Source organism: Colletotrichum godetiae (genome assembly GCF_030913485.1).
Source record: "Colletotrichum godetiae strain CBS 193.32 chromosome Unknown BDP55scaffold_30, whole genome shotgun sequence".
Lineage (NCBI taxonomy): Eukaryota > Fungi > Ascomycota > Sordariomycetes > Glomerellales > Glomerellaceae > Colletotrichum > Colletotrichum godetiae.
This window is the reverse complement of record NW_026851278.1, coordinates 1-12,395: the sequence shown is the minus strand read 5'-3', so window position 1 is coordinate 12,395 and position 12,395 is coordinate 1. Positions and strand designations below refer to the sequence as shown.

The 12,395-nt window shown below is 55.5% G+C and overlaps 3 protein-coding genes across 3 annotated transcripts; 2 read left to right on the top strand and 1 right to left on the bottom strand.

Annotated features, from left to right (window-relative positions):
• Positions 1–1,045: 1,045 nt before the first annotated feature.
• BDP55DRAFT_695243 (uncharacterized protein) lies at positions 1,046–3,083 on the bottom strand (the record flags this gene model as incomplete). Its single annotated transcript, XM_060577444.1, has 4 exons — positions 1,046–1,200; positions 1,338–1,544; positions 1,703–2,393; positions 2,466–3,083. The coding sequence occupies 4 exons, from the start codon at positions 3,081–3,083 to the stop codon at positions 1,046–1,048; spliced, it is 1,671 nt and encodes a 556-aa protein (XP_060427513.1).
• A 2,180-nt stretch (positions 3,084–5,263) lies between these two features.
• BDP55DRAFT_555948 (sugar porter family MFS transporter) lies at positions 5,264–7,112 on the top strand (the record flags this gene model as incomplete). The annotated part of the gene is made up of 3 exons (XM_060569537.1): positions 5,264–6,282; positions 6,357–6,716; positions 6,794–7,112. The coding sequence occupies 3 exons, from the start codon at positions 5,264–5,266 to the stop codon at positions 7,110–7,112; spliced, it is 1,698 nt and encodes a 565-aa protein (XP_060427512.1).
• A 1,456-nt stretch (positions 7,113–8,568) lies between these two features.
• Positions 8,569–10,762, top strand: BDP55DRAFT_218094 (inner membrane transport protein yfaV). Its single transcript, XM_060566051.1, has 4 exons — positions 8,569–8,960; positions 9,045–9,213; positions 9,292–9,496; positions 9,560–10,762. The coding sequence occupies exons 1-4, from the start codon at positions 8,775–8,777 to the stop codon at positions 10,569–10,571; spliced, it is 1,572 nt and encodes a 523-aa protein (XP_060427511.1). The 5' UTR covers positions 8,569–8,774; the 3' UTR covers positions 10,572–10,762.
• The last annotated feature ends 1,633 nt before the right edge of the window (positions 10,763–12,395 follow it).

The following is a 12,395-nucleotide window of genomic DNA, read 5'->3' as shown; positions in this document are numbered from 1 at the left end:
TGGCACTTGGCTGCCACGCAGACCTCGACGCCCCCTGCCAACGCCAACCAACGCCGTTCCCGCTCAATGCAGGACATCTCCATCCCCGCGGATTCCTCTCCTCTTTTCAGTAATGGCCTCCTACTGATTGGATATAGAACACTTGCCGGAGGGGATATCCCAGTGGTCCCTTGCCCAGACCTCTCTCCTCACCGTCACCCGGCGTCCCGGCCTTCTCCCGAGATTCTTGGCTTCGGAGCCTTCGATTCGCCCAAAACGAACAGGTCTGACATCAATCTTGGTCACGGCTTCGGGGCCTCCTTCCCAATGCCGTCCCCGACGGTAATCCAGGGCGAGCTTGTCCAAGACCTGCTGGCTTCCCCACGCTCCCCAAACAACCCCGCGGGATCTGGATGGTCCCTACGTGTTCCAACGTGCCACGGCAGATATCAGTCTCAAGCTCAGACCAGCCGGCATACACGACGCTCATCCATCTGTACTCCGTACGGGTACATGTCCATCTGAATGGAACGCGGCGTGCGGGAAGCCCGTGAGGAGCATCACCACCTTCGAAATTGGAAACTCCCGAGATCAGGTTGGCTAGCGATAACCCGCGGACAAGAAGGAACCAAGCAGATGGAATCGCGAAATATGTCCGATTGCTTTCAGCCTGCATCGCAAGCTATACTTCTGTTCCAGCCAGGCCAGGCCTGCGATATCCTGCCGCTACAAACACAGCATCATCACACATCTACACTATCAAGTCGGGTATCCACAGTTTGTAAACCAAGCGAAATCCAAGTCTGGGGGACGTGTCCAGTCCCGTCCGGTTCAGTTCAGTCCAGTCCCATGCGCCGAGTCTATCGTGATCCATATCCAGTCCTAGTGAGAGGCGATCTCTCTCGTGTCTGGCCAGTAGTCATTACCGTGACCCAATCAAAGAGACCTTTGTCAAACATCTTCTCAGCGACTGGCCTGCCAGTCCAGTTCGCCTATGCGTGTCTCTGGACTCCGCCTACCCCAGCTTCTGCGGTCTGAGGAAGGCGGTCACCCAATCCAGTCCTGCTCAGTCCTCGCTCATTGCTTCCCCATCCATCCACCCCCATGCGTGCATCAGCTGATCCCGCACCGCTGTCGTGGGCCTTGCGTGGGCCTTTTCGGTGATGCTGAGCATCTTCAGCAGTGCTTCCTGATCATGTCTGGTGTCGAATCGATCACCGGCTGGAGGGGCCTTGTGTCAGTATACCTACTCATCTGGAGGCTGGAGTTCCAGAATTGCAGAAAGAGGGAAAAGGCAACGAAGAAGGAAGGCAGAGGACACAGAAAAAAGAAAAAATGAAAAAAAAAGCAAAACTTACCAATAGCTATACCCATACACGCCGTGAACATGGCCGGCGGTGACCACTGGTTGCACATGCCAATTCCACAAAGACTCCGCAGAAGATCCTGAATCTGCTGCGTCAACCTTTTTTCCGCGGCTTTACGGCCGCCACCGACTCGTGGTATGCTCGGGTTGAACAGCACGAGGTACATTTCGGCGAGAATGTGATGTTGAACGGCGATGACTACCAAGAAGTGGTTAGTAAGCGGGAGGTCTATCCAAGATGAGAGCAGCCATGAGGCAGCCTTTCGGATTGTCAGATATCTGAGAGAGTCTCGATGTCCGGAAGCAGTTCCGAGATCAGGCCAGACCAGCCGGGATCGGACCAGGGGGTATACTCACTATGACACGCCTTCTGGTACCATACTTCGGGGAAAGCCTCCTCATCTGTCCTCTCCCGGAAGAAGATGGGAGTGTACGACGGTGGTAGCGCATTCTTCCATTCTCTGTTTGCCATTTCCAGCTGGCCCCATTGCAGCACCGACCCCGCCTCGGACCCGAAGCAGAAGTTGAGAACGTCGGCGCAGTGGACAATGGCACGATTCGCCCAGATAAAATCGTCGGCCGGGGTCGTGGATCGGTCGACAATGGCATGACCGAGGTTCATTCGGACCACCTGCTGGTTGATGACGGCGCTGTAGATCTCCTGCCTCAAACCCGCCCAAAAGCATGCCGCCGTTAAAGTTCCCGGCATCAAGAATCGGTCTCCAGCATTGACAAAGGCGTGGATTCCGAGGAGGTGGCCGTGCGTGTCTTGGCCGAGGGTATTTACATCGATTTCCTCCAGCACGCGAAGTATGATTGTTGCAGCAAACAAGTTCTCGTCCGACACCGTGCCTGCGTGGTCCAGCAGCGGGATCAAGTAGTTGAGGCACTGCTCGTGATACCGATTCGATGCTAGCGAGTCGTATGCGCTCGTCAGGCTGAGATGTCTCGAGGCCAGGGCGAAGATTGCGTTGAGCAAGATGGGACACGAACCGGCCCGTTGCGGCACTTCGACTTCGAAATGTCTAGATGGATCACACGCGTCAAGCTGATTATCCGGTCAGTATGGTCTCTTCGCCATTTCCAACAAATAAGCCATCCCGCAGTGGTTTCAACATACCCAGAACCCAAGTTTATCCACGTAATGACGGAACAGCGTGGCTTCTTTTCGCCCATGGATGGGCCATACCGGTCGATCGGTGTATATGCCCTCCAACGGCGGCAACAAGGATTGCATGGGCGGCAGACTCACGACAGAGCCCGAGTGCTCGCGATGGCTACCGTGCTGGCTATGGTTGTCGGCACCGGGCGTACTCAACGATATTCGATGCGGAGGTTGGACAGGCTCGTCAACCACGTCGCCGCCATCACCAACGCTTTTGGCGCCGGGCCGGCTCTCGTCGCCAGGCAAAGGCCAGCTTGCCGCCTTTGCTGCGTATATTGACGGCCGACGCTGGTCCTCCGAGACTGTCGAATTTACGGCTGTGGCCGTCCCCGGTGACGTGGAAGCGACTTCTGTTGCGACGTCTGTTGCGGCTTCTGTGCCTGCTTCGTCAACGTCCGGTGCCGAGTCGTTTACGGACTCGTTGCTGTCGAGGTCCTCGCCGAGCTCGACACCACGAGTCTCGTCGATGAACTTGAGCTTCTTCGGCGGCGCAGGCCACTTGTGGCTCTCTTTGAAGACGGCGTGCTTGGGTGCGCGAAACTTGTAGCCCTTCTTGCACTCTCGCCCCGTCATCAAGCACCGCCCGCAGATGGGCAGCACTCGATCACATCGCAGATGCTGCTCGCGACACTGCTCGCTGCGCGACGAAATACCAGTCAGCAAGCTCTTTCTCGATCACAATATCTCTCTGTCAGAGTCTGCGCATCTCCCAGGCCTTCTCTCTATCAGATCGAGTTCAGGGCCACTGCAACCGACTACCTCACTCTTCGTCAGAGGAAACAGCAATGACGACGACGACGGTGACCTCGAGCTTCACCTTGCCGTCCCCGGTGAGAGCTTCACGGCCTTCATCTCGCCCATTCTGCCCCATTCCCCTCCACCGCGCGCGCGCAAGGTGAGCGGCGCCGCCGTCCGTGTCGCCGTCGGTGCGAATGGCCTCCAAATCGACGCCTCCAAAACAGGTGTTTTTCCCCGAGAGGCCCGCCCCTCCTCGGGTGGATCAGCAGAGTCTCACTCACCAGGTCGTGGCACTTAGCGAATCAGGCGCTTCGGGAGACGGCATGGCACTTGTGCCACTTGCAATTCTTTCCGAGCCCCCAGTTGAGGCTGCAATGAAATGATTGAAACCCGGGGAAGATGGAGAAGATCTGGGGGAGCCCCTCGATTTTTGAGCAGATCTGAAATTGAATTGAAGCTTGAGTCCGGGGCGACGACCAGTGACGTGTGTGGGGATGCGAGTTGGTCAGCAGCACATCCGACGACACCTCTCCACTCACGACACACACACACACACACTCAGTTTTGGCACAGACACAGGGACCCCTTTTTAGCAGTTCAGACTCTGTCAGTTTCTGGGCACTTCAGGCAAGTCTCAAAAGGCCAGCAGACGCCGATGGCCGAGCCTCTCCGACGGTTCCCCAGCGCTCTCTCTCTCTCTCTTCTCGGTCGGTACTTCACCCAACTGTGCCAATGGCACCAAGGTCTGCAGATACTTGAAGACTCTTGTTGGCTCTTCTGGGCTCTTGGATTCAATTGTTCCCGGGCCTCTGGTTCTTCAACAAAGTCGAACGAGCTTCCCAATAATTGTCTTTTCATTCGTCCGCTCTTCTCTCCCACATTACCGGCGCCAACTCTATCTTCTTTCTATCTCTCTCTCTCTCTCCCTCCCTCTCTCTCACCTGAAGGCTGAACCTGGACTTTTCTTGCCCGCCCTCCCTTGCAGCAACAGCCATGGACTTCTTCCCGATGGCTTGGGTCTACACGCAACCAACGATTCAACGGCCGCTCAGCTGACCATTTCGACACCACCAACATGGCGACGCTCAAACTTCCCCCGCACACTAAAGTTGCCCAGACAAACTCAATGGTAGCAAAGGGTTCCCATCTCCGTCCCAACGGACGGCATGGCAGATGTCGAACGCACCCTGTCATGACACAGAAAACACGCCAATCCCCCTTTGGCGACACCCGACGACAGAAATGTCACGTCGCTTTACCTTATCTCGCCCAGGTCCAAATTACCCCAGCATCTGCCATCGAAAGATGAACGGGTACCCCTCGCCGACGAGAACCAATCTGCCCAATGGCTAGCTCCCTTTTCTGCTCTTCCATGACCCCCCAAGGAGTCAAAGGCCCTTGCAAGTTGCGACGGCTTCGGCAACTTTGACCAGTCCATGGTCTCCTCGGCACAGGATTCTCCTCATCCTTCATTAGCTGACGACTGGTCTTTCGGAAGATTGCCCTTGTTTATTTGACCAAAAAAAAGGACGCGCGATACCGTACTGAACAAATCAAATCAAACAGCCAGACATGTCAATGTCCCGGCCCCAGTCTTTCGCACTTCGTCAAAAAATTCGAGCCCTTTCTTTTGTGGGTTTTCCCATCGAAGCCGTAGCCATCGTCCCACACAATCCAGACCGTTCGTTCCCGTCGCGCGCGAATATTTTGTTGTTATATAACTTCCGTTGATTCCCCCCCCAATCTCCACTCGACGATCCTCTCTCTTCAGCAAGCAGCATCTCCCAGCGCGGCCGCTTCTCACTGCTCTCTTATTTCCTCACATCACCGCCCAACGCAGCCTTGGCAACGCTCGACGATTTCCACGCTGAGTGCGCAATCTTCCTTTGCAGCACGCGATAGTGTGTGCATCGCCACAGATCCTCGAGAGAATTCAGTTTTCTCTTTGAGAACAGTATCAGCAACAAACTCCGCCACGCCACTCCGCGCCGCGCTCCCCCCCAAAACCATTCACGATGGAGTCTAAATCGGCGTACGATGATGTGTCCGCCGCCCCAGACCGCGTCTCGGCCGAGATCGGCGATCACCACTCGGCCAAGCTCGCCAGCAACTTTGTTCAGAATGCCAAAGCGGCTACAGAGAAGGAACACAAGATGACTCTGCTCCAGGGTATCAAGCTCTACCCCAAGGCTATCGCCTGGAGCGTGCTGATTTCCACCTGCATCGCCATGGAGGGCTACGATATCAGTCTCGTCAGCAACTTTTACGCCTTTCCGCAATTCAACCAAAAGTACGGCGTCCTCACCTCAGACGGATCCTACCAGGTCCCCGCGCCGTGGCAAGCCGGCCTCAGCAACGGTGCCACCGTCGGCGAGATCATCGGCCTCTTCATCAACGGATGGGTCTCGGAACGTTTCGGCTACAGGTGGACCGTCATCATCTGCCTTCTGCTTGTCGCCTGCTTCACCACAATCTTCTTTACCGCGCAAAACGTCCAGACTCTGCTCGCCGCCGAGATCCTCTGCGGTATCCCGTGGGGTGTTTTCCAGACGCTGTGCATCACCTACGCATCCGAGGTCTGCCCCGTCGCTCTGCGCGGCTACCTGACCACCTATGTCAACTTCTGCTGGGGTATGGGCCAGGAGATTGGTATCGGCGTCATCGTCTCCATGCTCGACCGCAACGACGAGTGGGCGTACCGCATTCCCTACGCCCTGCAGTGGATGTGGCCGGTGCCTTTGGCGATTGGCATCTACTTTGCGCCCGAGTCGCCCTGGTGGCTGGTGCGCAAGGGCAAGATTGACGAGGCCAAGAAGTCGCTGCTGCGCCTGACGAGCTTGGACAAGGAGACGGATTTCGACGCCGACGAGACGGTCGCCATGATGGTGCACACCAACTCGATTGAGGAGAAGATCACCGAGGGCGCATCCTACCTGGACTGCTTCAAGGGCGTCGACCTGCGCCGCACCGAGATTGTGTGCATGGTCTGGGCCATTCAGAACCTCAGCGGTAACTCGTTCTCCAACTACTCTACGTGAGTCTCTTCTGTCTCGATTGCGCTTCCGTCGCTTCATCTACCTACACGGACTAACACGATGATGCACGCAGATACTTCCTCAAGCAAGCCGGTCTCTCCACCAGAAACTCGTACAACTTTGCCCTCGGCCAGTACGCCATCAACATGGTCGGTGTCTTTGGCGCATGGTTCCTCATGTCGTGGGGTATCGGCCGTCGCACGCTGTACCTCTATGGTCTCTGCGGTCTCTGCAGCATGCTCATGATCCTCGGCTTCCTGGGCCTTGTGCCATCCGAACACCGTGACCAGGGCGCGCTCGCGACGGGCAGCATCATGATGGTCTGGGCTCTCTTCTACCAGCTCACCGTCGGCACTGTGTGCTACTCGCTCGTCAGTGAATTGCCGTCGCGTCGTCTGCAGATCAAGACTGTTGTCTTGGGACGCAACCTCTAGTAAGTTTTATCTTCTGCCCCCGCCCCCCTTCGCCTCGGCGCGATTGAACAGAGGCGCTAACCTCACCGCCCCGCAGCAACATTGTCGGAATCATCAACAACGTCCTCACGCCGTACATGCTCAACCCCAGCGCGTGGAACTGGCAAAACTACACGGGCTTCTTCTGGGGCGGCATCTGCTTCCTCTGCTGCGTGTACACCTACTTCCGCGTCCCCGAGCCCCGCGGCCGCACCTATGCCGAGCTGGACAAGCTGTTTGAGCACAAGATTAGCGCGCGCAAGTTCGAGGGCACCACGGTCGACGTGTTTGAGGAGGGCGCCGTCGACGAGAAGGCGATGAATAACTATCATCAGCAGATTCGCGTCTCGCACTCTGAGAAGGATGTGCAGGTGTAGAGTGCTCTTGATGGCGGAGGGTGGGGTATTGATTGCTCTTGTCTCTTGCTGCACCGAGTGTCGAGCTGGATGAGACTGGGCTACGAAATGATGGACGAAAGAACGTAATGCTGTAATGCATGTATTTAATTCCGACGAAGTATATGAATCTCTAACGAAATTGTTAATCCGCTTCAACTTGCTCTTTCTCTTCGCGTGCATTATCTTGAGTGTCCAGAATCCACACATGAACCCACCGAGATGATGCGACTGTCAGCACACGGACGACTCTCTCCAAAGTCGTCGTCCCCCGCATCACCACTTTCCCCGCACGAGGGTACCTATGTGTGAAAGTGATGGCCGCGGCTGTCGTACGAATGGGGTAGTCGGCGCGGGAGAAGACGGGAGGATTCGAGTCGGGGCAGTTTGGCGCGGCATGTGAGGAGAGTGGCGCAAGGCGCAAGTGGGTGACGGAGGCGGAGGGGGGGGGGGTTGCATCCAGAGAGATCCTCTTCGGGGGTTTTTGGGGTTTAAGCATTGCTGTCGCGGTGGCTGGTTGGCTGGGGTTTATTCTCCGCAGCCTCCAACTACCGGATAGAGCTGTTCTGTCTTTGATTTGTGTCTGTGTGATGAACGAAGCTTTTTCGCGAGAGACATCGGGATTGTGTGTCTTGTCGGATGGTTGACAAGTCCGTTAGTTCAACCTCTCTATCGGAACCGCAAGTGGAAGGGTGACTATCTCGGATAGTTTCCCTGCCATATCGCCGAGATTTGACGATAACCTAGGTCATGTTGAGATCATTTTGCCATGTTGTTCTCGAAAATAGCAAGGATGGCAAAACAGGCAACAAGACTAGAGACACAAGTCCGTCGCGCCAGCCAGAGACACCCAGCTATGCTACCGGAGAGTTCAATCCAAAGTGGGTACAAATCCGTCATGTCCTTCTTCTTCTTACATGACAGAACGCCAGCAACATTCGACTAAAAGTGGCACCCTCCTTTGTGTGTGTGTTTGGAAATCCGTCGACTTTTTTCTACGGATAAACACATCCACTCAGTCACAGCATATGCAAACCTTCCCTCAATGCTTCAACCTGCTATCCACTGCACTTAATCTACAGAGTCCATTGGGTTAACAAATCCACAGCGGCAGGGTCTCCGCGATTGCGGGGACCCCACACAGCCATCACGGGCTTGAGGGGGGGGGGTTTAGAGCAACGGAGCAGGGTAGCATGGGCGAGATGGACAGAAACCGAGAGAGAGGGAGAATGAGCCGGGCCAAGAGCCAGAGGTGGTAGTAGTGTCCTGGAGTAGCGTGTCTTTCCTGGGAGGATCCAACACCGTGGTTACGCCAAGTCTGTACCTGGTCGTCCTTTCGGGTTTGTACGCCTATGTGTTTCTTGGAGCCTCCCGGTAGTCTCGACTACCTTACTCTCTACTTCGTAGTCGTCCAACTACATATGAACCTACATCTCGAGATTGATGCTTCAATTTCCCCTTCTCTCTTCTCTCTAGGCCAGAAGCACCCTTTTCTTCCCTCTTCCCCCTCCTCCTCCTCCTCTACATCCCTCCAACTTCATTTCTCTTCTTTAAAGTGTCAAGTGTATCATCATCGCATAACCGCCGACGGCACGGCTACAGACGGAACCACCATAGCCGACAACCTTGAACGACAGTCTAAAAATGTCGACAACCGACAAGCCCGAAATATCCTTTGTCGACGACAGGGACGACGATGCCCGGTCCGGCTCGGAGAAGGCGCCTGTAGTGCGCATAATCGACGATGTGCGCGTTCTGGGGCTGAGTGAGGATGATGCCGAGTTTTATGCCAATTTCACGCCAGAGCAGCGCAAGACGACAATTCGCAAGGTGAGTGTAGTCTTTTGGGAATTTCCCGTCATAGTACAGAAAATGAAAAGAGAATCAGATTGGTTGCTAACGCTGAGAAAAAAGGTCGACGTCCGCTTGGTGCCGATGCTCGCGGTTCTCTACCTCATTTCCCATCTCGACCGCGCCAACATTGGCAACGCCAAGATTGAAGGCCTGGCCGAGGACCTGGGGCTCAGCGGTGTTCAGTGGAATATCGCCCTCAGTCTCTTCTTCGTTCCCTATGTCCTTCTTGGTACGTTGTAGCCCCTTTCACCCAGACTTTGCCAATGTCCCCGGCCTCATGTAGAAAAGGGACTAATTACTTTTGTAGAGGTCCCTAGCAACATTATCCTCAAAAAGTTCAACCGTCCCTCCGTCTACCTCGGTACCCTCGTAACGATTTGGGGCGTCATCATGACCTGTCACGGCGTTGTCAAGAACTTTGCCGGCCTTCTCAGCGTTCGTCTGCTCCTCGGAGTCTTTGAGGCCGGTTTCTACCCTGGCGCCGTTTACCTTTGCACATTCTGGTACTTGCCGTGAGTAAACCCCTCGCCACTTTGGCTCCTTTCCAAAAAGACCTCTACTGACCATCTGAATAGTCGCGACCTCGCAGCCCGCATCGCCTGGTTCTACTGCACATCCGCCCTCTCCGGCGCCTTCTCCGGCCTCCTCGCCGCCGCAATCGCAAAGATGGACGGCGTAGGCGGCTACGAAGGCTGGCGCTGGATCTTCATCCTCGAAGGCATCTTCACCGTCGGCCTCGGCATCGCCACCTTCTTCTTCCTCATCGACCGCCCCTCGCTCAGCGGGAAGTGGCTTACGCCCGAAGAGATCCGCTTCCTCGAGATCCAGCACTTCATCAAGCAGGGAGGCCGCTTCCAGGACGAGAAGCAAGAAGACAAGTTCAAGTGGCACGATCTCAAGGCCGTTGTCACGAATTGGCGGCTGTACATGCAGGCGTGGGCGCTTCTCGCTACCTCGGCATGCAGTTACGGTACCAAGTTCACGCTGCCTACCATCACAAAGGCCATGGGCTTCAACAACACGGCCGCGCAGCTTATGACGGTCCCGCCGTACTTTTGCGGTGCTGCCTCTGCTATTTTCTTCGCTCGCCTGTCGGACAGATACTACTGGCGCATGCCCTTCGTCGCGATCCCCATGGGCCTCATCACCATCGGCTACGGCGTCATCATCTCCTTCAAGGGTGACTTGTCCGGCAACATTGCGGGAGCCATGGTCGGCGTTATCATCACCTGCATGGGTATCTACCCCATCCAGCCCGCGGGTTCCTCCTGGGCGGCAAACAACCTCGCGCCAGCCTCGCGCCGCGCCATCGGTGTCGCCTTCAATATTTGCGTGGGCAACATTGGTGGTATCATCGGCAGCTACATGTACCTCGACAACGAGAAGCCCAAGTACTACACCGGTTTCGGCCTGTCGCTGGCCTTTGGCGGTAGCGGTCTGATTGTCGCGCTGCTGCTCGAGTGGAGCTACAAGTGGGGGAATGACAGGAAGGCCAAGATGTCCGAGGAGGAGATTCGGGCAAAGTACACGGAGCAGCAGCTTATGGATATGGGCGACAAGAGCCCTCACTTCAAGTACACTTTGTAAGAGCTCTCCAAGAGGCTCTTCAGAGGCTCTGGACGATGGATGGTACAGATCGGGCCTTGGTGGCCAGTTGATGGCTTTGGAGGATACAATGGGCGCGGCGTGTGGAAAATGTTCTTGACACTTATTATTTTTTTTCCCCGAGTAAATAGCGATTGTTGATGCCGATAATGAACAGCAATCCTTTCTGGCCCAAACACCTGAGCTTTGCCTCCCTGCGCTACAGTGACCTTTGAGTCGTAATGTGTTTCAACTTTGCAAAAGCCTGGTTGAGCTCTGAGAGTTGGCACATCATGAACCTATCTGTTGCCCAGAGACTCGAGTCTATGAAAAGCCTAACAAGACTCAGAAACCACTTTCTTGCTCAATGCCAGAGAAGGGAATATTTCCTGTCAACTCTAGCACATCAATGAATTGGTTTTGACCTTTGCAATAGTCGCTGATTTTCGTTGGCCAATGAACTTCATGTCGTAGCACAAAATCCATTACACTCAATTTGAGGCTCTCCTCACTCTACGAAAAGAAACCTCAATCGTGCCGATTGATGAATCCGAGGGCCAAGTATCTAAGGTGAGACTGTTCTCATGTGCACTTGTCTCTCTTGGTCGTTGCGTATGCATCATTTTCACAACTGAACCGTGTACTTCTCAGGTGCCAAGCATGTGCCTGCCAAGCCCCTTGAGCAATCTCTAGTTGCTACGCCTCTCAAGTCTGATGTCTGACAACTGACTCGCTCTTGGCACATGCCGAGACATCCCGGTGGAATCCCTGACTCTTGAGAAATATCAGTTTCTTTACCGGCAATGATCGGTTGTAGGGAGCTATCGTGATGTGTTGCAACCCTTATGCAGATGTTATCTTGGGAGCTGGAAGCCGTGCCGAACAAGTCAGATGCGGAAACTCAACGGGTGATAGTGGCTGTCTGAAAATGCTGCCTGCTCATCCACTGTGTCGATGATTGCATTACGTTCATAGTTGCTGCATGGCGTCTTCTGGTGACGGGGAAACCCGGGCTCAACCCCATTCTCTAGCAGTCTCTAGACCCTCTCCCCCAGAAATCCTAAGAATCCGCCTCGGTGTCGGATCTAGCACCAACCCGGGTCACCCCGGACCACCCCGGATCTGTCGCATACCCACGAACCGAACACGCAGCAACTATCAAGTCAACAAACGGGACAGACTATGTGCGTCTAGTGCTTCCCCCGCAGCAAAAGGAGGAGGAAGCGGGGGAAAAGACACCCTTGTCCCTGGTCGTCGTAGCGGCCCCCGCCTCCCCCCAAGTCAGAAAGTCTTGTCTTTCCCCAGACAAATCCCCTCCGTTTTCCGTCGAGTTGCGCCAGTTTCCTGTCCCATCTCTCTTCCTTCTTTTCCGACTTTCCATCCTGTCCCCTCCTCGAACCCTTTCCGCCCAAGGTAACCCGCCCATTCACTGTGCGCAACGCGCGGGCGTAACCGCGTGCGTGCGTTTTCGTCGCTCCACCGGGCACCGGGCATAAGCAGACAAATCAGAAAAAGCAAAAAAACCAAAGATAACAGGAAAAGGAGAGCACGGAGCGAGTGGACCCTTGCAAAGTCCGTCGACTCTCCGTCGCGTTTGCTCTCCCGGCCATGGACGCTCCGGAGTATCGCCGTCCTCTCCCCGGCCCGGGCAGTCCGGCTCCCGATGGCCGTCACTCCTCGTCGGCCGCCTCAGCCGCCGCAGCCAGCAGTCCCCGTGGAGGCTCACGGAAAAGAAGCTTCAGCTCCGCCGCCGATCAGCACTCGCCTCTGTCCGACGAGCTCGCCGGGACGGGGTCTTCGTCCTCCGCTGCCGCTGCCGCCGCGAAT